At 37.4% G+C, this 23282-nt stretch overlaps 1 protein-coding gene across 5 annotated transcripts in view; it reads right to left on the reverse strand.

Annotated features, from left to right (window-relative positions):
• POSTN (periostin) overlaps window positions 1-23282 on the reverse strand; it is a 56440-nt gene that overhangs the window by 14173 nt on the left and 18985 nt on the right. For 4 of the 5 annotated variants that reach the window (XM_072134442.1, XM_072134443.1, XM_072134439.1 and 1 more), the window contains exons 3-21: window positions 21630-21694; window positions 20094-20251; window positions 19841-20005; window positions 19312-19458; window positions 18806-18947; window positions 18258-18470; window positions 17386-17520; window positions 15895-16043; window positions 15193-15329; window positions 12721-12851; window positions 11674-11804; window positions 11350-11452; window positions 10456-10523; window positions 7838-7883; window positions 6356-6379; window positions 5686-5742; window positions 4015-4056; window positions 2678-2776; window positions 1324-1419 (exon numbers count right to left, since the gene is read on the reverse strand). In XM_072134442.1, the coding sequence (XP_071990543.1) occupies window positions 1324-1419; window positions 2678-2776; window positions 4015-4056; window positions 5686-5742; window positions 6356-6379; window positions 7838-7883; window positions 10456-10523; window positions 11350-11452; window positions 11674-11804; window positions 12721-12851; window positions 15193-15329; window positions 15895-16043; window positions 17386-17520; window positions 18258-18470; window positions 18806-18947; window positions 19312-19458; window positions 19841-20005; window positions 20094-20251; window positions 21630-21694 (2108 nt within the window). The remainder of the gene's footprint in view (window positions 1-1323; window positions 1420-2677; window positions 2777-4014; window positions 4057-5685; window positions 5743-6355; window positions 6380-7837; window positions 7884-10455; window positions 10524-11349; window positions 11453-11673; window positions 11805-12720; window positions 12852-15192; window positions 15330-15894; window positions 16044-17385; window positions 17521-18257; window positions 18471-18805; window positions 18948-19311; window positions 19459-19840; window positions 20006-20093; window positions 20252-21629; window positions 21695-23282) is intronic. The other variant, XM_072134441.1, reaches the window with a different exon arrangement.

Genomic DNA, 23282 nt, shown 5'->3' on the forward strand with positions numbered 1-23282 from the left:
TCATGTAATTTTCCAATATACTTTCGGTATTATCACAGTTTTCTAGATCTCTGCTTGCTGTCCTTCTATGGAAAGCTTATAAATTTCCAGTGGATAGAAATCTGTCCATGGTCATGTGATGGATGTGCAGTTGCACAAGACGTTAGTATCACACGGATCCACTTACCGTCTGTGATACTAACTGCTCATGCACCTATGTGTCCATCACATCACCATGGACAGATTTCTATCCACTGAAAATAAACAGAAAAGCTTTCTATGGAAGTAAAGCAAGCAGAGATCTAGAAAACCATGATATATTGATACAGAAAGCACATTAAAAAATTATATAACTTTTCATTACACAAATTATATCAATTATTTACTGAAAGTGGCCAACCCCTTTAAGTCATTTGCTTTATAACATGTTTTGTTATACTTTACCCTCTTCATTGTAATAAATGTAAAAATGTTAATTTTAATGTATATATTATTAATTTTTCTTGACAAAGACTCAGATGAGTTTAAATGTTGATTCACTTTGGTTGACATGTACTTTGGATGACATGTATATGAACATACTTATATATATTGTAGAGGCAGAGTGAAGTCCAGTTATATGCAGAAATAATTCACAATTGGATACATTTTTATTTTACAATATTCTTGATAAATGTAGAATTTTACACAGAATACAGACAGCACTGGCATCTGCCAGTTTGTCTAGTGCTCAAGCTGCCCATTAAATAAATAATAATCTTTATTTATATAGCACCATAAAATTCTGCAGCGCTTAATCCTACTAATGCACTGGATGATAGACATGTATGAATATACCAATATAATATATAAAGTTATTGTACTAAATCATTTGAATTTCTTCATCGGTTTCTAATATATCATCTCAATCTCGTTCTCATTTCAATTCAAAATGGCCTCCCTTGGGCCTCACATGTTATACTTGGCCTCCTACATGTCCAGTTGGATATTCAACTCTGAAGCCCAGTTCTTTGTTAGATCACTGACAAAAACAGATGAATTATACATTGTCTGCAGAAGCCTAATTCAAGAATAATTTGCCAAAGTGAAATGTTATCTAGAGTTCATGCAACCAGAGAATCTGTGGGATGAAACCACACAAGTATAAGTTACAGAAATCCAGTCTCTACAAATGGATTTGCATTACATATTATATTAACATGGACTGATTTGTCCGCCCTCAAAATGTAAGTATTGAATTTAACAGAGAGCTAAAATAAGGATAAAAAAACAGATGTTTTTTACATATAACATTGCTGAAAATTATACTTTGTGTTACAGAAACTACATATAATCAATTATTACCTTGAATGACTTTAGTCAGTCTTGTCTCTCCTTCCTTAACCAGACTGAATTCTGGGTTGCCTTCAATGACTTTGGTGACTTTGGTGATTGATGGTTCTGGAACAATTGTTATAAAAAAGTATATAAAATCAAAATATATATTAAACACAATGTCCTTGTATCTGTCTTTTATTGAATATTGTAGCATATAAGTTTTACTTTATATATATTTAATCAAGTCTCTTTTCACTTTGAGCATTTAGCTATTTATTTGGGTGGTTTAATTAGATTTTTGAGCTATTAGGAGCTCAAAAATGAAATAAGTTTGGATTTTCCCCCTGTTAAGTAATATAAATTTATGCAAAACTATATGCAATACTAAATAAATGCATTTGGACTTTTTTATGTCCAAATCTATTCATACAGAGTAAAGACAATTCTACTGGATGAGTGTGAGGAGGGCCATTACAGCAAGGTAGTATTTGTAATCATTAAAAGGAGTTGTACCAACCAAGTTATCCCCTATACACAGGATATGGAATGACAAAATAATTGGTGATGGGTCAACTGCTGGGACCCCCAAAGAGTGGCAGATAGAGCATATGATTTGCTGATTGATTTAATAGTATGAGAGTAACAGAAATTGGCAAACACAACTCCTGGCTATCTCCAGCACTCCCATTTGCTGTCTATGTAAATGCCAGAGAAAACCGATGCTCTACAATTTTTGAAATGCCAATGAATGCTTATCCTGTTGCTCCTCCCATTTGTGAGAATGGGAAGCCCACTCTCTGGGCTGCAGTGGGTCCAGTTCTAGTAATCGTTGGGTTCGCAGGAGTTGGCCCCTCCCTGACCAGCTTGTAATCGCTCATTCTGTTATTACAATCCCTTTAATGCTACTTCTAAACTGTGCAGTCTGAAAACCAAGCAGTTAAAACATAATATCCTTACAATAAAAAACTAAGATGGCTCAAATCCCAATGTTACAAGAAGTTTTGTCAGCTAAAAAGCTAAATGTCATCTGCTAAGGTTACACCAGATGTTATATTAGTTAACACTATATAGATAGTGTTAAAATAAAATAAATCCCACCCCCTTTGCTTGCAATAAATCTCCAACTTAGCATAATTTTCCTCTTAAATTTATATAAAATTTCTTTATATAGTGGAGAAGTACATAGAATCCCCCAGTCTTATTGAAAATGTCACCAAGCCAAGCCCCTTGCTTACATGTGTTCAATTTATCAACTCATAATACATCTGGTAAACTCTGACTTTTCCCACTGGGTTCTACAAGCTTGTTGACTTATAGACTTGTTAACTGCAAAGTTTGCTCTACTTTTACATTATTATTTTGTAAACAGAAATTAACTTACGCCCTTGAATTATTTTGGTCACTCGGGTTTCGCCTCCAGGAATTACTCTGACCTCTGGTTGTCCTTCAATAACTTTGGTCACTCTAGTGATGGTTGTTTCTAAATTAATAAATGAAAATGTTGAGTTATTTGTATTCTGCATGTCCTAAAAGTAATGACGCAGCAAAGACACTCATTAATAGTAATGACTAAACTACATGTGGACTACATGTACTTAACACTTCATCTGTAGTTAGAACATATTGGATTTCTAAGATGAGCCAGTGCATCTGCATTATCATGTGACACAAAAACCTCAAACATCTTTTAATAATTTGGATAACTAAAAGTGATTTTCATTGTTGATCCAACACTTAGGCTGAGGTTACATTTTGACTTTTGTACGGCTGCTTCGTACATGCGCTCCCATAGATGGCAATAACAACAACACAACACTTATAAGAGGAGCTACTTAAAATCCTCTGTGCCTCTAGTCAGACATCTGCAACAGTATAATATAACACATACAGTATGGCAGACATTTTGACTGCTGCTCAATGTACTTTACATTTGCCTAAAATATTTCCCCAAAATATCAGACTATCCTCTTCAAATAAAACAAAGAAAACCCTACTTCTTTACAGTTTCCTATAGTACATAGTAACCCTGCTGTTAATCTATTTGATAACCTTCACTTATTATCTCTATGTTGTTGGCTGTAGCCCGCTCTAGCAGGGTCCACTTTTTATTGTACCAGTTTAGTCACCGAGTCTTCTCTATGTGGCTCTAATTTTGTATGTGTTTCCAATAGTAATTATTGGCATAGCTAAAGTATAGCCCCATAGCATGATTGGCAATGATTGACTAATAGTGTAATAATTGTTTCTAAACAATCAATAATCATTTTTATTTGTTTCATGATAAATTGATATTGTACCCCAAATTTCTTATTGTGCAGTAAATTCACATAATCAGACAAATAACGTTTTAGAAAGAAAACACACATACAGAACATCCATGCCCGCTTCATTCTTAGTGGTGACAATGCAATCGTGAACATACACGTAGAAAGTAAGAGCGTGTGAAATTTGAAGCCAAGCAAGGGTGCGATGCAAAGTGCAGTCGGCATCTCACTAGCGCAATAATCTAACAGTGAATTTCAGTAAACCATCCAGTGACTACAGCGTTGTGAAGTGACTGGTTGTGTCACTGCACAGCACAGCGCATGCACATACATAGTGAAGATGACAAGGGCAAAAGTGACATTTACTGTACAAAAACATCCAGTGCTCCTCTATGTGGACAAGTGACCGACAGGCAGTGAGTTTCAAACCGTGATACATTGAACTTAATAATACCTGAATCTGTGTCCCAAGTTACGTCTTCCTCCTCAGCCACACCTGATTTTTTTTGTAAAGTAAAAGTTTGATGTTATAAATGCTTGATTTCCTGGGCTAATAACTTGAGAAGGTGCAGAGGATATGACTGCACCTGGGTCCAGGTCCCATAATGCATCTCCTCCAAATAGGAGGAGACTTGTACCATAACTGATACATTATAGTTGGGGGACCTGGTACTAATTTTCCACTGGGGCCACCAAAGCCTTGGTGGGGCTGGTGCTTACTGGACCTTTATATAGTTCTCTTCATGACATTTGCTGAAAGCGACATTGAAAAGCGTCGGCTTGTCTTTCAGCTTTGTTTGAGGTCACTCCCTGTTGACTCATAAAACGTTCATAAAAGCTCCTCCCAAAAGTCCCATTTAGCCGGCTACCATGTAGAATATTCAGGAAACCTAAACTTTATCTCTTAGCATAGCAGTGTGACCTTTTATAATATGTTACAGATTACTTACTACAAAATTTTATGTCTCCAGTTAATGGGGAACATTTATCAAGCATGTGGACTGCCCTTTTCTTTAATTTTTGAGACTTTTCATGGTACCTGTGCTCATTTGCGCCTTTTTTTGCGCCTAAAACAGTGTCCCTTCAAAGTTTGCCATTGTCTAGTTTCCTGCAGCGTTCCCTGAGTTATCACCTAAATCCTGATGCGGAAGTTGCGACTGTCTTAAAAAGTCACAAAAAAAGTTGCAAAATCTACGGCAAATGCCGAAATCAGCTTGGAGCTAATTGCGACATTTGGAGACATTTTGCGACTTTTGTCTTTAAAAATCACAATTTCACTACAGGCCAAGGGCAATATGTATCAATAAGGGAAAACCATTAAGATATATCTGACCGTCAAAAAAGCCAAAACAAGGCCCAAAAAACAGTCAGACAACGTCAGACTTATGATACATTTGCCCCAATGACTCTTTTTTGATACTTAAAAATTTGCTGCTACCAATAAGTACATTCTATGAACATGTCAGCCATCTATTTGGTCTACAGTAACAGACATTAGGGGTTTATCGAGTAATGGTGCATCGTGCACCAGTGCTTGATGCTAACCCTGCCAAGCAGGTCTTGCCGCTTATGCTTAGAGGCTCTATTAGTATATGCTGCATTGCCTGTTCGACTTCTACTTCAGGCCCTGCAATACCCAATATACAGGAGCATTGCACCATTCCAGATAGTTAGAGCACAAGCTTGGTATACTTTTGTTCTAACTATATGTATATATATAATATTATGTGTATTAAGCGTATATACAGGCAGTCCCCGGGTTACATACAAGATAGGGTCTGGAGGTTTGTTCTTAAGTTGAATTTGTATGTAAGTCGAAACTGTATATTTTATAATGGAATTCTAGACAATTTTTTTTCTTTTACCCCAGTGACAATTGGAGTTTCAAAATTTTTGGTGTAATTGGACCAAGAATTATCGATAAATCTTCATTACAGACATCTTACAGCTGATCATTGCAGTCTGGGACTATAGTAAAGCATCCAGAGAGCTTCACCAGAGGTCACAGTGGGCAGAGGGGTCCGTCTGTAACTATGGGTTGTCTGTAAGTCGGGTGTCCTTAAGTAGGGGAACGCCTGTAATAATATATATAATGGTCACTTTAACCAAGTTCTTCTATACATACCTGGGATAACTTTGCGAATTGTCTCACCACCAAAGACCTTATTGATTGTTATTGGCTCTGTTGGGAGCAAAGTACAAATGAAGGACATTTAACACATCATACATTATTATTTTGGTGGATTATGTGATATAATATTTCAAAATACTAAAACCAGGTAACTAGGATGTGGTGTATATTAAATCCTACAACATACACATTTCTTCCTGCTGCTTCAATACATATGTAACATAGCAGACTATTTTTTTTTAGAAAAGTGAAGAAAAACTAAAAGGAATGTAGAAACTCTGAATCCAAAAGCCTTTTCATCTAGTCTAAACTCATCTATACCTTATATGCTTGAAAAATAGAAAGAGAAATATCATGTCCGCACATAGCCTGGAGGTCATACGACCCATCAATGGTTGTTCTTAATTGAAAGGGCATCTATTTTACTGTACAGCAGAATCACCCCCAGGTCATGCCAGAGGTGAGCAGCTCTCGTCTTAAGAATATGAAGAAAGGCTGTACAGATGTTACTTCTGCTGTCAGTTACAGTGATATAAGCTCAGATCTTTTAACCTGTAGTTTTAGGTTTATCCTGTTACTCAAGCAAATAGTAAAAAAAAAACCTGCAACACTACAACGAAAGTAAAAAATTCAGGGGATAAGTAAATGCCAATAAGTTACTTACCCTTGACAATGGTCACTTTGGTGACTAAGGAAAAAGAAAAAGGTAATATAAAATGCTATAACAAACTATTTTAATAATAGTACACCAATGAATAACAATATATAAAGTTTATATTACATTAAAACTCCATCAATTTTTTGTGTGTTTACATTTCAAACATGTGTGAGGAGTTAAAAAACTTAAAAACTAACTAACTAACAACTAAAAAAGAATTGGGAAACCGCTTCTTTAAACTATACATTTAAATCGGTTGTCCATTTTCCGCAAATAATAGTAATTGTTTGTGTAGAGAAAGGAAGCTTCATTGTTTACTTGCTGGTCACGGGATGTCACACAGGTGCACGGCTCGTTATAACACACAGCTTTGATAACGCTCTGAGAAATAACGAGCCGCGCACCTAAGTAACATCACCTTTGTGAAAGCCACAGGAAGTAAACAATGAAGCTTCCTGTTGAATGACAGCAAGCAGAAACTCTTAGAAATTAATACAGAAAGTGTATTGGATAATTGTATAACTCTTCATTGCACATACAATATCAATTATTTGCTGAAAGTGGACAACCCCTTCAAGAATAAATAAAAATATACTTTGTGAGTTAAAAAAAGATTCCAAAAAACTAAATAAAGACAAAAATAAATAAGTGGTGACCTTAACACCCTGCACTTTACATTTTACTTTTTGAAGCGTCAAGACATGTCCGTCTGATATAAGTGCCTGATGTGAACACAGGGTTTAACTTTAAACTCTTGATCCCTTTGGTGTGTCAGATGGATAATGGGAAAGTTCTTAACTAAGACAAGGGCTTATCATCCTTAATCTCTTACGACGAGAAAGCAATGGGAGCAAGCTCCTTCCACAGCCTGTTGTGATTCTGGTATTGGAAGGAATGTGGCAGGTAAAATGGGTTTTGCTATCAGCCAACAATCAATGATCTACCAAGCTAGCAGAATCGGACATGGCAACCAACTTGTAACAAATGTTATTTGATTTGTGTATAATTAGTGGACTGAAGAAGATGCACATCTTGTAAGTTCTTCTGTTTATGGTCCAAAAATGTCTTTAGAAAACTATAAATAACCCCCCAAAAATGTATGGGCAAGCATATAGACAATCAGAACATTATGCTCCAGCGTTATCAAACAAAAGTTCTATTCATTTGAGGATGTCCACATATTAAAATAATATCTGTTTTTTGACCAAATACAAAAATATGCTGTAGTCAGGCATTTTATTTTCCACAAGAGTCATATAAAAAAGCCACATAAAGCAGGAAATATATGAAAAGAAAACATGATTTTTCTCTTTTTGTGGTATAATCTACCAAGCAGAAAGTGTGGGTAAATGCCAAACCATGCAGATTACTTGCCAAAACTAAATGAATAAGTACAGTTCTCAAAAAGAGCAAGATGTGCGAATACTGCTTTTCATGAATTTCCCGTTTTAATGAAAAGTATTTCTTTACTAAATAAAGGTTACTTACAGTATTTGGTGAGAGGGATTTCCTTAAATGTGCTTCCTCTGGAAAACTGAAGCAAACAAATTTAATAAGAAATAGAAAAAAAAATTCAAAACATAAACAATACTACAGTTAAGGATATTATATTTACAAAATCTTAAAGGGAACCTGTCTTCAGGAAGGTCATTGTCACATGATAACAGATTCCTCTGAAATATTGATTTCAAAAATGCCTTTGGCATGCATCTGAATAATTCCAGTGCTTTTTTATTGTATTTTTAACATTACCTGCTCCCTGCCAGCAGTGTGTGGTGAGTCCCGAAGGGAAGCAGTTCAAACGAGACCTGCTTGTGGCAGTGAGTAGATAAGATGCTGAGGGATTGGAAGGGTGATGAGTGAGGAGGAAGGATATAGGAGAAGAAGACTTGTGCCATTTAAACTGCTCCCTTGGGACACACACTGCTGGCAGGGAGCCAGGTAATGTTAAAAAGAACCTGTCACTGCTGTTCCAAAAAAATGAAACTAAGACAGGTTCCCATAGAGCCCTTTAGTCCTAATGGCACCCATTCTTCAACTAACACTGGCGATGCATAGAAAAGCAAAAAATCACATTTTATTCTGTACCTGGTAACCAGGGAGAACCCAGCGAGTCCACGTGGGAGGATCACCGCGGCTCGAGTCCTCGCCCTCCTCTGTGCACATAAGCCAGCGCACGCCTCCATCTTTCCTACGTCACGCGGCTCCTTGGCTTCCTGCTCGCTGATAAGCAGTGACACAGCTGAGAGCAGCCAGTGCGCGTGCGCGGAACTCTGCGATGTAGGAAAAATCATACAGGGGGCGTGCGCTGGCTGATGTGCACAGAGGAGGGCGAGGACTCGAGCCGCGGTGATCCTCCCACGTGGACTCGCTGGGTTCTCCCTGGTTACCAGGTACAGAATAAAATGTGATTTTTTGCTTTTTGCTATCGCCAGTGTTAGTTGATAAATGGGTGCCCTTAGGACTAAAGGGCTCTATGGGAACCTGTCTTAGTTTCATTTTTTTGGAACAGCGACGACAGGTTCCCTTTAAAGAAATGATTAAAAATCAATGGAATTATTCAGATGCACGTTAAAGGCATTTTTGAAATCAACATGCCAGATGCTATTGGAACCTCTCATCATGTAAAATTAACTTCCTGATGACGGGTTCCCTTTACGAATCTTAAATGTTAATTAAATTCCATTATTGTGAAGTATATTATCATTGACCACAAAGTAATTAGGGTAACTATAAGGGTTTTTATGTGCTTCAAAGGCTACATTCAGATCTAGGTTTCTTCATATACCCAGCGTACAAGCCAGGAAAGCTTCCTCCAAATGACCAGTATATGTCATATTGTGTGGAAAAATGCACCAGCTATGTTCATCTATCCTGCTCCCTTCTGCTGAGGGACGTACACTCAGTGATCAGCGATGGCTGTATAAACCTGTGACGGACAGATATATTATAGCATATTTAGTAGGACCTCTGCGCCACGTCTGTGACACAGAGGCCCTGAAATAATTACAAATGCTAGCTTATTACTAGCACTTGCGTCCAGCGGAGCAGAGGGCGCGGTGGATCAGGAGTGGGCCGGTGCGGGGCTTTACTCTCCCCGCACACTCACCATGCCTGGCATAGAATAAACGCTGCACAGCAGCCGGCCTATCATATGCTGGCGATAAATGTCTCTGACCCAGACCTCTACTGAGCATACACTGTCACTGTCCATATAACACCTTGGGGCCAATTAACTTTAGTCAGGACATCTGTGCATGTCTTTTTTTTGCTTTTCTGGGTTTTGGACTTCTCATTTATCTTCAAGGGTGATATCTCAGGGATGTGTTTCTGTTTTGACCCCTTTTTTAAGAGTCACACAAAAGCCGACACATTGTTATGCAAACCCCTTTTAAACTTTTGCCTACACCTACCATTTTACTGTGATTTGCAACTTCTTAAAATATGTCCATATCTGGATTTTAAAGAAACACACTGAAAATTCTTGTGCGGCTAACTTTGCTTGGCGAGTGGAAAAGTCACAAATTTAGATGCAAATTTACAACAAAAAAGTTGTAAATATAAGAGGAAAAAAAAAGAGAAATGCCATAGATAAATGACCCCCTATATGTCAATGTAACATCACCAACACCATGATCACCATCAATGATAGCCAATCACTCATCTGGTCTAATTTAAATCGGCAAGATTAATCAATATGGCTTTAATTTTTATGGTCAAGTTCAAAAGTTATTCAATTTTAGTCATACAGAACTGGTATGAAAAAAAAACTTTTTGTCATTGTGTAATTCCCCAAGTTAGGCAAACAATGAACACTGTTTCCATAACTCCCTCCATGCAGTTATAGAAACAGATCAGAACAGCTGTGCTTGTTTCCATAGTCCGCTACTTGCACTGAACTTGGCCACGTTTGGTGGAGAGGTGGACACTCCTTAACGAAGACTTCCCTTGGATCAAATTAGAATACAGTATGTTTCATGTGGAGGCAGGACTGTTTCCTAGTACAGGCACTGAATGTTTCAGCTCATGAACACTATGTACCAGCTTACCAGAACAAACTTGTTTGCAATTTTTCTCTAGACAATAATAACAATAGTGTAACGTACCTTAATTGTGATGTATTTTATGATCTTGTTAAGAACTGCAAGAAGTTGTTCATTGCCAATGCCCAAATCTTAAAGAAAAGGAAGTTACAGGACCTTAGTTAGAAGTCATTGTCCCAGATTTACTTTGCAGCATGTGCCAGAATTCTGGTGTGGACTGCACATAAATACATTTTCAAACTGGTTGCACATGTATTTATGAAGTGTTTGCACTAGTATTGTTTCGCGACTGCACTGTGCCGTCGCACAGAAAGGGTCGTTCCGATGCTTATATGCATTGGCTGCATTGGTCTCATAGAAATGTGGTGCATGCCCCCTGAACTGAGTGCAGCAGTGCACTCAGTTCATGCACTTTGGGCACGTGCAGCATGCGCCACATTCATAAAGATCTTGTCTTCATGAATGTGTCGCCCACTGCATATTAGTGAGCCAAACTGGATGTAGTGCACACTACTAGAAAATATGGCCCATTGTCTACAGATTGAGGTGAAATCAGAGAATTGAATTCACAAATAATAAAAATAAAAATTCTGACCAATCTGACCTTCATCAACAGTAAAAAAATGAATGTAGTTATGTGAAGGTGATAGATAAGTGGGGGAGTTCCCGTGCTTACCTCATCTTTATTTGGTTTTCAGGGAACTGATCTACATGTAGGTAGCTACACATCTTGGCTTTACATTAATATGTCCTTTTTACAAGTGACCATGTTTAATATGTAAAAAAAAAATCCATTTCACACAACATGCTAGTGATTTTGTGCACATAAAATGTAGTGGTAGGCTCCATTCCATATACTTTCTCTAGATATAAATACTACTGGTTCTGGAAAGTAAGGTGTTGGGTGTGCCACCATCTCCTCTATAATTTATGGCAGTAATATTGTAATATTCTTACCTGCGGGGAACAGAAGTTTGTCTACAACATGGAACACACCATTGGTTGCCATTAAATCTTTTTCCTTAGCAAAGACATCATTTATTGAGATGGAATCGTTGAGCTACGAGGAGAGAACATTGGATGAAGTCATTGCCTTGGAGGCACAGTTCTCCAAACTTTTTAATCTCTCTTGTAATGTATGAATTTATTACTGATGCAACATGTATTGAAATGATCAGTTTATGAAAGGATTTATTAAGTTTTGTCAACTTCCAGCAAATTAAAATTGCTATAAAAATAATTATCACCCGAAGAGGAAGGAATAACTTGCCATCTCCTTACCAGTTTAATCATGACATTGCTTCCCTGAAGGGATTTCACAATGTTGGTTACACTGGGTTCAAATCCACCACCGATGAATACTCCAGGGGCCAGATGGTAAAGGAGGATGTTCTGAAGAGCTACTTTGTCTCCTGAAAGTGAATATGCACAAAAGGCTCATAAAAATATTCTAGAAGTGAGTTATCAACAATGTGCAGGCAAGTGATTAACAATATATGTGCAGATGTTTCAGTCATACCTAGGCCCTAGGATATGGATTGGGTTGGGGTATCAAGAAGACCCAGTTTAATTGGGAAGACAGAGCTGTGGCACTATAGAGGATTTGGATCTATCTGCTCAGCACTGCACTTTTTACAATTATTTTATTGCATTCTCCCTTCTCTGATCTCTTTTTGGTCCAGATTTGAATTATCTCAAAAATATAACTGTTATAGTGTCAAGTGTCTTCCTATAATGTTTCCATGATTGCTGGAATCTATGCAGTAGGACCTTTAATGACCAGCTATTTATTTTAGTGATGTGTAATTAAGTGATATTAGTTATTAAGATGGTAAAGATGGCAGTTGCTATGGGGCCCATACATATGGGGATATGTTCAGTGGAGGCCATAATATCCCCAGCGTCCACTGTACATACACTGTAGGTTTCCCCCAGGTATGTGACTGTCCATATATACAGTCACTAGGGAGACACTCTGAACATTAGAGAATTACATCCAATGAATAGTGTCCAAACAATGACATTTGAAGAGATATTTGAGGAGAGCTGGAGAATCTCCTGTCCTAGACCACTTTTGTAAACAGAAAACTCCACATTCTGTCTTTTTATTTTATCGTTAGCCAATTACAGCCTGCTGCTGTTGTTTGCACCTCCTGGCGGGGTGACACTGCACTGTGCTACCTATTATATTGAAACACCACAACGTGCAGTTATGGGGGACCCCAGACAAATATTTTACATGGGGCCCAGTCAATTCTAGTTACGCCCCTGGGTAAAACCCTTTAAGATTAACTTTTTTAACCAGATAAAACAGAATGGTTGACTCACTTTTAAGGATCTCCAAATCGCTACTGCTCAATCCCTGGAATGCATCATTGGTAGGAACAAAGAGACTCCATGCTCCATCTTCTGACAGAAGTTGCTTCAGCTCAGCGTGCTGGATCAGATCGAGGAAAATGCTAGTGAAAATAGAAACATTATATTAAAGGCAGAAGCATTTCCTAGGCCAAGCTTACTACTATTATATATGAGCTGTTGAATTACAATTGCGGATTAATGATCGCGTTGCAAGAAGATGTCAACTCAGCTAGACTACAGACCACACACGACTGCTCCTGCTGAGGCAATTCTATAGTATATGATATAGAGACTTATCATACTCAATCCTAGGTCTCATAGTAGAGAAGCTATTTCAATGTTACCATTGTCAAGTAAATCACTTAGTCTTGAGTCTCGAGTAAATAATAATAAACCAAGAAAAAATATGCATATTTTATTAGAACTATTTAGTCCACAGCAGCACAATGTCCACAATGGCCGCACCAAGAGGGGGGGTGCAAAAACCTCAGAGTTCGGGGTAAGAACTCATGCACGCACAAGATCCAAAAAATGAAGCAGCACTCCAGGTCCAAAAAGATTTAAAGTGAGGTAGAGTTTATTCAAAATTTTGGAATAAACGCTACTTTACTTATAATCTTTTTGGATGTGGAGTGTTGCTTCATTTTTTGGATCTTGTATCTATCTATCTATTTATCTATCTATCTTTCTATCTTTAAAAGGATATTTCCATGTGTCCTTGTATAAAATGCTGCATGAGCAATGAACCCACAAACCAAATCTTTTAATCATGTTCTGCCAAACCTAAATGAAATACAGTAAGTTTGAAAATGTCTTGAAATCTGCAGTATTTGCCAGATGGATTGTGGTTCATAAACCTTCACTACCAATTACTTATGAAAACTGCACAATCGGCAGATCTGAATTACATGGTTTCTTTTCCAGCAGATGACCTCATATATTGTACAGTGCTAACTCTTTCCTTAACCAAAACAAAAAAACATTTCCATGAAGACAGAATATAAGCTTTATATTTATGCCTGTTGTTCCTTCATTGAACATGTTTTGGGCTAAGCACAAACAACCTTGTTTGGCCCTTGAATTGCGGACAATTGACCAAGCACTCTGCCGAGGACCGGTGTCCAACAATCATATTGATATATGATGCAAGGAATCCCTTCTACAGAGCAGAACCATGATTGCATTTTAGTGTTGGTATTCCTCACTCACAGTCCTATCACAGTGTTGAATTGATGAAATTCTGTAGTCTACCTGATTCCAAATCAAACCACACTTAAAAAAAGCATTGTGTAGGCCACTTTAGAAACTCTTCAGACAAGTTTCTGACACTACTGCTACAAACAGGCAAACAGGCCCAAGGAAAACGTGTTCAAAAAGAAGTGAGTGGGCAGAAGTAGGACCTGCCCAATAGCTTGCAATGTGACCATGCGCAACATGAGTCAAGGTCGCACAAACACTGGACATAATTTATGGTCATGTTCATGTAGCCTCAGTTATAAGGGTGACAAATGTTTCCTCCATGATGTAAGCAATTCAAAATAGTTCAGGTAAACAAAATAGTTCACCCCTTAAGATGCAATACCAGCCATAACCTATAGACCAAAAGGTGAGTGGTGGCAAGGCTGAAGAATCCACATCAAAGGTGCGTCATCACTTGGAAAGCTGTACTAGCGCCTTCGTCAGGTTCAAAATAATAAAAACGTAGAGTGAATTTGTATTATTCTGAACCTGACGAAGGCGCTAGCACAGCGCCGAAACGCGTAGTTCACTTTTTAATAATAACAATAAAGAGCTTTCCAAGTGCTGACGCGCCGTTGATGTGGATTCTTCAGCCTTGCCACCATTCACCTGTTCCAGCTGCGGGATAGAACATCCTCATGGACCCACAGGCAGCGCATCACATTAACACACTACATGCTAGGCTACAAGATAGCCGCAAGATGAGCACCTTATAATAGTAGTTTCAACCACTGTCACTCTAATACTACACCTGAGTCCCGCACTTTGGTTCTCTCCCTCTTTTTCCTGATTCAGAGAATCGGTCCACCCTTTGTCTATAGACCAAAAGGAATTACTTTCTTCCTTATTTCAAACTGTCCCTTTTCCATTTATAATAATAATATTGTTTAAATGATCACAAACTTTTCAAAAAACGTTGTAAGATATCTTTATCAGTGCAAAGGGCTGCCATGTCTACTTAGGATTGCTGTTAGCACCTTCCCTAAGGTCAGGTCACATAAACGTTCCAATGAGGGAGGGAGGTGAGTCACAGCACATAGGTCACACCCAACCAAAGCATATACTGATGGCCGAGATGAGAGCTGTTACACAATTACAAGTAATATGACAAGAAGCTGAGAACTAAGATGACGTCTCTAGTTTGTTGAAGGGTTGAGGACGCTTTAAGTTTTAAGAATATAAAATAGTTTGAAGGATATTTACCTGAAACGTTTATCAAGGCTCAGAATATCGAAGAATGACTTCTCGGCGGGTTTGATTATCTTGGTGAAGGTGTGAATAGCTCCATTTCGTCCCTCCTTGCTTCCACGAAGCATGCAGGAGTTTTCAATGCACACAGCCTGATGTTCACATAAAAAGAAATTTGGAAGCATAAACTTCTATTTCGCTTTTCATAATACTTATCATATAGTCATATTTCAAAAATGCTACTTTCTAAAAAGTGGGTATCCTAAAAAAACATGTCAACCTGCAGTTATTATAGGAAAATAAAACAGTTTCACAGAGTACAATGGATTTTATGTAAGTAGTCAATGCTCTTTCATTTAACGGTAGACCGTTAACAGTGATTGGACCTGAGTCGAAAATGTAGGACCTTTGTTGATCAGATGATTCCCCCTCCTTTCAATCAACATACGTTATCAACAATGGTTTACCGTAGTTGAATAGCTAAGCTGTCGTTACCTGGACTGGCCACCAATAGGATGGGAAATGTAGGATAATCTTATAGCAATAAGGTGAAAACCCCTTTCAAAATGGACACGGTAACACAGCACAATTTTAATTGTCTTCAAAACTTTTTGAAAAAGGCCCTTAGAGGCTCATTTGGAAAACCACACAAGCATTCCCTAGAGCCGCTAAGTCACGTTTATTGCTCAAACTGGACTTGAAACACAAAATACTTACAGTGCGGTATACAAACACTCTGAGGATCTTTCCGCCAAGGGTTTCTAGTGTTTGTCCATTGTAAAGGCCATTAAGCACGAACTTTTGCTTGATGATGTGATTCTGGAGAATGAGCTTCAGAAGACGTTGATCCATTCTCAGGGTCTCATCTGCAACAATGGTAGCATGCGTCATCAACTATGTGATAACTTTTTTTTATTTTTATTATTTTCTTGTAACTAAAAGATTTGTACAGAACTGATCTCATCTCACACAGTAAGATATTGTAAATGTTTTACATTCAGAAACTTCTAGCAACAGCTTATCTGAGGGCATATTACATTTTGGCATGCCCAATCCTTTTTTGGCCAAAGATTGGCCAGATATGAATCCGGATTGCTGGTTTGACCATTCCAGCAGGATTCAGAAAGCCATAGACTAATTTATATTGCCAACTTTACATCCCTCATAGTTTTTAGGATAGGGAGGTCTCTGCACTTTTACAGATGCCATTGGATATGTTTATTTGACCTTGGAGTAACCATTTTTGCTAATTTTGACATGCAGTCATATCAATGTGAAACCTGGAAATCTAAATGTGGAAGCCTAACTTTTTGGAGTGTACTCCAACAAATGTTCCCATGAACTGTAATGATCTCAATGGTTCACTGACCATGAAGTCATACATCATTAATAATAATTTATTGTAAGGGGGATTTGGGAATATTTTAAATTAAAGTGTTTTTCTGTATCAAATATACTGATCACAAGGATAGGTTCTTTGTATCAGATTGGTTGTGGTTCAAACTCTAGTTCCCTTACACATCATCTGTTCTCAGCATCTGAGAAAAAGAGTATGGGACAAGAAACAGATATGTCCATTATCTGTGTAGAGGCTAAACTGAGTCAATGCAACTTAGCTACGTTTTAAATGAAGGGGAACTGAACTGTAGTAACCTGGTCTGACCACTACACTAAGAAGGGAGCCGTTGGCTTACTGAGGAGGCAAATGGAAAAGCAGTTCAATTCTATAAATAGACTAAACCACCCAGAGAATACTCAATAGGTAGCCCTAACTACTGTATAGGTAAACTTCATGTACAGTTTTAGTACTTTAATTGTCTAAATAGTTTTTGTCTCTAAGATCATATTATATAAGTGGAAGAAGCCCAATAGTTGTCTGCCCCAATGCCTTACAAATATGCTGAAAGTATAAAACTGTATATGATGAAGGCTTATAGAAAAAGCAATATGTCGGACATGCAAACTTTCCAGAAAGGTAATGAGTGATATCTAATCTACTTAATATAACATATAATGTTATTGTATATCTAAAAAAATGCACTCAAAATTTATAATTAAAAGTTGACTAAGACTGAGATTTTCACCGGTTGGTTCTTTAACTGTTTGAAACCAAGTACATAAGTAAATGTTTTTATGGCTCTAAAATCTTTTATGGTTTATAGAAGATATTAAGTTACATTGTAAATATAAACAGTATAGTATACATACCAGAGAAAGCATCGTTTAGAGGAGCCAGAAGAGTGTATTCTGCCTCAGGTCTCATGGAGGCTGCCAATCCCATCTGTGCCATGAGATCGGTGAAAGTGGTCTGTTGGTTACCGGCGAGTTCCAGGACTTGCTTTGCTGGAATAAATAAAGCAAATTTAAGAACTACCTGAGGTAATTTATGTGAAATGGATTGTCTGACTTTATTAAAAACTCTGTAAATGGGCTGGAGAATACTGTTAAAAAACTAAACCTACAATCTCCGATGTCATCATTCGTCAGAGCCGTGCCCCTGTTTGTTTACAAGTGCAGCCATGTTTGGTTCTGACAATTTCAAACCCATCCAGCATGCCCACCCATCCCATGTACCAGCAACTGATACAGGGACAGGGTATGGTTGGGCGCACAAAGCATGGGAAAGGTGTCGGAGTCGAACGTGCCTGCCCCTGCAAACAGGGGCCCGTCTCTGATGAACAATGGTGTCGAGAGACAGGGAGCACCGGAGAAGGTAAGTAAGGGTTTATTTTTTTAAAAGCCCTCTCTAGCCCATCCCCTAGAGTTTTTAATAAAGTTCAACAACCCCTTTAATTTTGTTTTAATTAAAGTGGATAATATTATACTGGGGTGTATAGGGTATGTATTAAAGGTCCCACTGTACTTAAGCTTCACTTTTACTTTTTCTATTATTGGGACCCTACTTGCCAGTAGCCTTTTGACTGGCTGTTGACTTAGCCAGAGATACATATGCCCACCAGGATGTATGCTTAAAGATAATAACTTATAATAAGTTAGAATACAGGCTAGTCTTTCTCTGGATCTAGATGCCATCTCAGTAAACTGATGTGTGTATGAAATCACAAAGGCTTGATACTTACCAGAATCAGGGATAAGAACCTCATCAATCAGATGAATGACACCGTTGGTTGTGACAATATCTTTCCTGTTCACCAGCTTCTTGCCATTTACAGTCAAACTGTCACCATCACATCCAACCTGAAGAGGACTTCCTTCCAGGGTATCGAAAACTGCTCCTCCCATGATGGCCTCAGAACACTGGACAGTGTCCAAGATGTGGAAGTTAACCAAGGCTGAAACATACATAGAAATAAATAGAAACATAATCTTTTAGGACCATTTTGGGACCAATTTTAGACAAGTCCAGTCAAAATACAACGTCCAGAACTACAACATCAAAATTAACCCAAAATTCTTGAACTAAGAAGATCCGGAATGAGGCAAAGGAAAGTGGCTTACTGCTATCGAGTATGGTTGTAAGTAGAGCAAAAATAGTATCATATTAAATCATTTTCTTTGATAAGCTTAAATGGTGGCACTTGAAAACATGTTCATCAAAATCTTGAAGTTCACACCTCCATGCCAAAAAGGTCCATGGCATCTACCCAGGGCTCTTAAATAAACTCACCCTCAGCTGCTTTTTTGTCAGACATAATCCTCTCAAGAACATTACGTGGGAGTTTCTCGAAGGCATCATCAGTGGGAGCAAACAGGGTGTAATGTCCAGCTTTTCCAAGCTTTGCCAGGGTATCGGAGGCAATGCCAGCTGCCTGAAAACATAAATGAAACTTTAATATTTTTTGCCAAAGGACTGGCATTAAATAAGACTAACGCAAATAAGGGTTGTATAAATCTCTGCAGCTTACTGAAAAGTTCTACAAAATCATGATGTTATCTCTATGCTATACACTGTTTACTTTACACTTCTTTCTTGAAGATCTTGCATTCCATCACAGACATTTATTGTGCCATGAAGATCTCTTGAATTTGACATGAACCAGGCCCAACTGAACAAAACACACACATAGACCTCTGTAAACTCAGCAAATGACATTAACAAACATCCAAAGTGGATTATGTAGCCCTAAGGATATTTGAACATAGAGCTTGCGGTATTTACATTAGGAAACCTACCCTGAAAGATGACAATTCGTCTTCAGATTCAATAAAGTCCTCAATGGTGTTTCCCACAGCTGTCACAACACGATCGAGCACATGAACAACACCGTTGGTGGCAATCTGGTTACCATGGATGATTCTTGCACAGTTTACGGTCACAATCTACAATAGCAGAAAGAAGGACTTAAGTACCATTAAAGTGTTGTAATTCAATGACATTAAACGGAATGCATTTCATTAGTTTTTTAGCCTCAGTTACTGTGAGCCAAAACCAGAAGTTGGAGAACACACAGAACGGGTGAAAATCTTTCTGTTGTACTACATTTCTATGCAATGTTGATTTCACTCAAAAAAGATAATGTTAACAGAGCCTAAACAAAATTCACAATAAAAAAACAAAACATTTCTAAAATATTATGTTTAGAATAATTTGTTTTATATCAATGAATCTGCTTTAAGACAGAAGGCATCAGAGGCCATATGATCTATACTGGATGCTATAACCCAAACTGCAAAATTGGTTGGAGAACTAAGTAAAACTTACCCCATTAGTGTAGTGGTGGATCAGAAGAGGCTGATTGTTGAACATAGAGGTAAGGGTCATTCCATTCTTGAGATCTTTGGTCAGCATTCTCTTATCAAGCATGTGGTAATGCAAAGCATTCAGCAGCTCAATATTCACGTTGCTAAGCAGCGATGCGCGGATTTCCTAAAATATAAAGTAAAAAATATCTAAAAAATGCAACTTTTTTCATTGGTATAACCTCTATTATTTTTAGAACCCTGAATGTACTTACAGCATCCAACAAATCCCAAGCATCATTACTGGGTGCAAAGAAAGTAAAGGAGCCAACTCCTTCAATCTCCTTCCTTAATTCTGACCGATCTGAGTATTCTTGTGTTGATGTGGCTCCCACAATTCCGAGAGTGCCATACACATTGTCAATAGGAGCAACTGAAGTTAAAATAATTAATAAAACATGTCAATGTTCATGTCTATATAATTAGAAGCTTATTTTATTGTTCCACAACTTCTTTCAAATTAATCTTTTGTTAAAATATCCAACTGTTTTGTATATTTACAAACTGCAATGGTATCCACAAAAACCAAACCCTGATACACATGTATATGTAGTATATTCTATTTTCTTGTTTATCTAACCATGGCAAGACATGGTGGACAAATCGAAGTGATTATTTGCGTATCAGACTACACAAGACTTGTAGTCTGTTGCCCTGGAGACCCATCGAAGCAGTTAATGCTAATAAAGACTCTGAGTTGCCCGAAACATGAAGCCTTATTAAAACAGTTTTCTCAATCATATTGCTCAAACAAATAAATGAAATGTAGCCTATAATTCCAACAGTTTTATGGCCTAAAGGTGCCAAAAACAAAGCATTTTGCAGTGATTTTATAGTACTGAAATTTCTGCAAAAACCTATAATTTACTGTGGCATGAGAACGCATTAAGCACCCTTGTCAATTGCCCTATTTATTGGGACTTTCAATTAAAGCTAATCTTGAAAACTAAATAAAATCATGAAACAGATAAGGGTGGAACATTCTTTTTGGCATTTGGAACATCTGCTCTGCGAAAGGTAAATCATTCTGCTTTCAGGGGTGATTTATAACAAATCGCACTATGGAAATAAGAGGTGATACCAAGGACAATAATCACATAACCGGTCTTTGCTGGACTGAACAAGGAATGAGTCATTAAATCTGGAAAGACTGAGTCACCTCCAGGGTTCCGAAAATTGTAACTGTTATGTTGAGGAGCTGTACGACCTTAAACTACTTTATGAACTTTCAAGATACAAGATACACCTTTATGTTAATGTAGAACAAATATATAGATTCTAACTTTATTCAAGTAATCTAGCAATAGGAAAACACATGCACCAGTCGGCATCACCCAACCCCTGATAATCTAATTTGCATAAAGATAAAAATAGAATTTTTCTCTGAAATAATAGTTTACTTGGGAACAGGAAGATGTGTTTGGATGTCTTACAAATGCCTTAATGGGCATAATGATATTGTAAGAATTTCACAGCACTCCTATAGTGTTTGATGGTGCCAAACTATGGTCCCAAGCCCAGATGTGTTTAAGAATAGAGAAGATGGCACTCAATTCTATATGCTTTTTAGATGTTTTTATACTCATAAGAATCCACTCAAATTCATATGACGTTTCGATAAAACATGACCTTCCTCAGATATTGGCATTAGGAATGGACCCATGGACGTTCCAGCAGTTAATGCAATAACTGCTATTCAGAGACCCTACTACTAAAGACTTCTGGAAAGTTGGTCCTCTTTGTGAGTTTACCTGCAGGACATCCTTGTTGATCTTTCATTTTCATGTAGCCAGGACAGCATTCGTAAAGGACAGTACTGTTGAGAAGGAAAATTATTATAAATTAATGTTTAGAATCATCTACAATTCTATAATGTATTATATGATGAATTATATGATCTATTGTTTAAAGTAGTTCAACTACGTCCCTACACTCAGACTTTTGATATTACAGTATATGGTTATGTAAGGTTGAGTAATCTGATGTATTACTTAATAGAGAATGAATGTTTTCCTGCAGGAGTTCTTGAGGTTTCCGATGTAGTTGTGAGTTCTACAATTATCAAACTCTTACCAACTACCAAACTATGTATCATGGAGCCACAACGTTTTGCACATAAAATTGGTTTGTAGTGAGACTTCATTGTGACTTTTTTTTATAAACTGTTTGGGCTCCTACACAAACTGGGCTTTTCTCCAGTTTCTCCCCAGTGTTATAACAATCATACAGGGAACCAGTTATTGTTGAGTATCAGAACAGATATAAAAAGGAGCCCGTCCAACCCTTAGCATTAACTCTATCTGTGTGTACCTGATATATATTACTATATTATATCAAACAAAATAAACTATTTCATATACAAGCCATGAATGTAGAGAAGAGTTTGATGTTTAGCTCATATGTGACATTGAAGATTTCTTTTTTTTTTTCAGATTTCCAAAAATAAGGAGAGTCTAATTATGCTGGTACTTCCAGCCATCATGCTGTGGTTCCCAGGACCCTTGTGGCCAATTATTGGCCTCTTTGAAGATAGAGATTTGCCAAAGCAGGTCCCATAACCCCACTCACTTATAGCCAGATACCAATACAATGTGTGTCAAACATTTTACGAACCAGTTTGTGTAAAACATGTGTAAGAGACATTCTCACAATATATAACAACCTGGTAATCTTTGATATTTATGATTGGTTTTAGTAATTTTGATTCCATTGAATATAATTCCATGTCCAGAGTATTCACCAGTGTATTGACAACCCACAAGTATTTTGAGAAAAGGTAATTACAGTAAATTCATTGGACTGAATACAAAGCATTGTACTTGTGTCTTGTGTACAATATGTTCCAATATAATGTGAACAACATGCCCCTGTAATGTAGACCTTATATGACCTCCGATAGCAGTAATACAGAATCTATATCCACCATCTGCACAACATCAATTAGTGTGGCGACAGGCCAAATGAAGCAAAGACCTTTGCAGATTAAAAAAAATAGCAATGGTTCATACAGAACAAATCTCATACTATCCAGTAATTCCAAAATTGGGATTTTTTATACTGAATGTATTGAATGATCGTAGTGATCACTGTGCCTTTGTGTAACATGATACAGTTTTAATACAACGTAAAGTACAAGATTATTTGCACAAGGGGCTATTTGTATATTAGAGACATTTGGGATTCAGAGATTAAATACTATAAACTGCAGAAGATACTAGGCCAAATAAATGGGTGAACAAAAGTTTTCTGGAATCCTCTCTGTGACAATCAGTTCTCAATTTACTACAATGAGACCACAATCTTTTAAATTAGAGCCTAAAGAACTTTAGCTTCTATTTTTATGAAAAAAAGTACATATCAAAGTATTTCATTCTGTTCTAGAAACCCTGAGGCACATGTAGGAC

This window comes from Engystomops pustulosus, chromosome 2 (genome assembly GCF_040894005.1).
Source record: "Engystomops pustulosus chromosome 2, aEngPut4.maternal, whole genome shotgun sequence".
Taxonomy (NCBI): domain Eukaryota; kingdom Metazoa; phylum Chordata; class Amphibia; order Anura; family Leptodactylidae; genus Engystomops; species Engystomops pustulosus.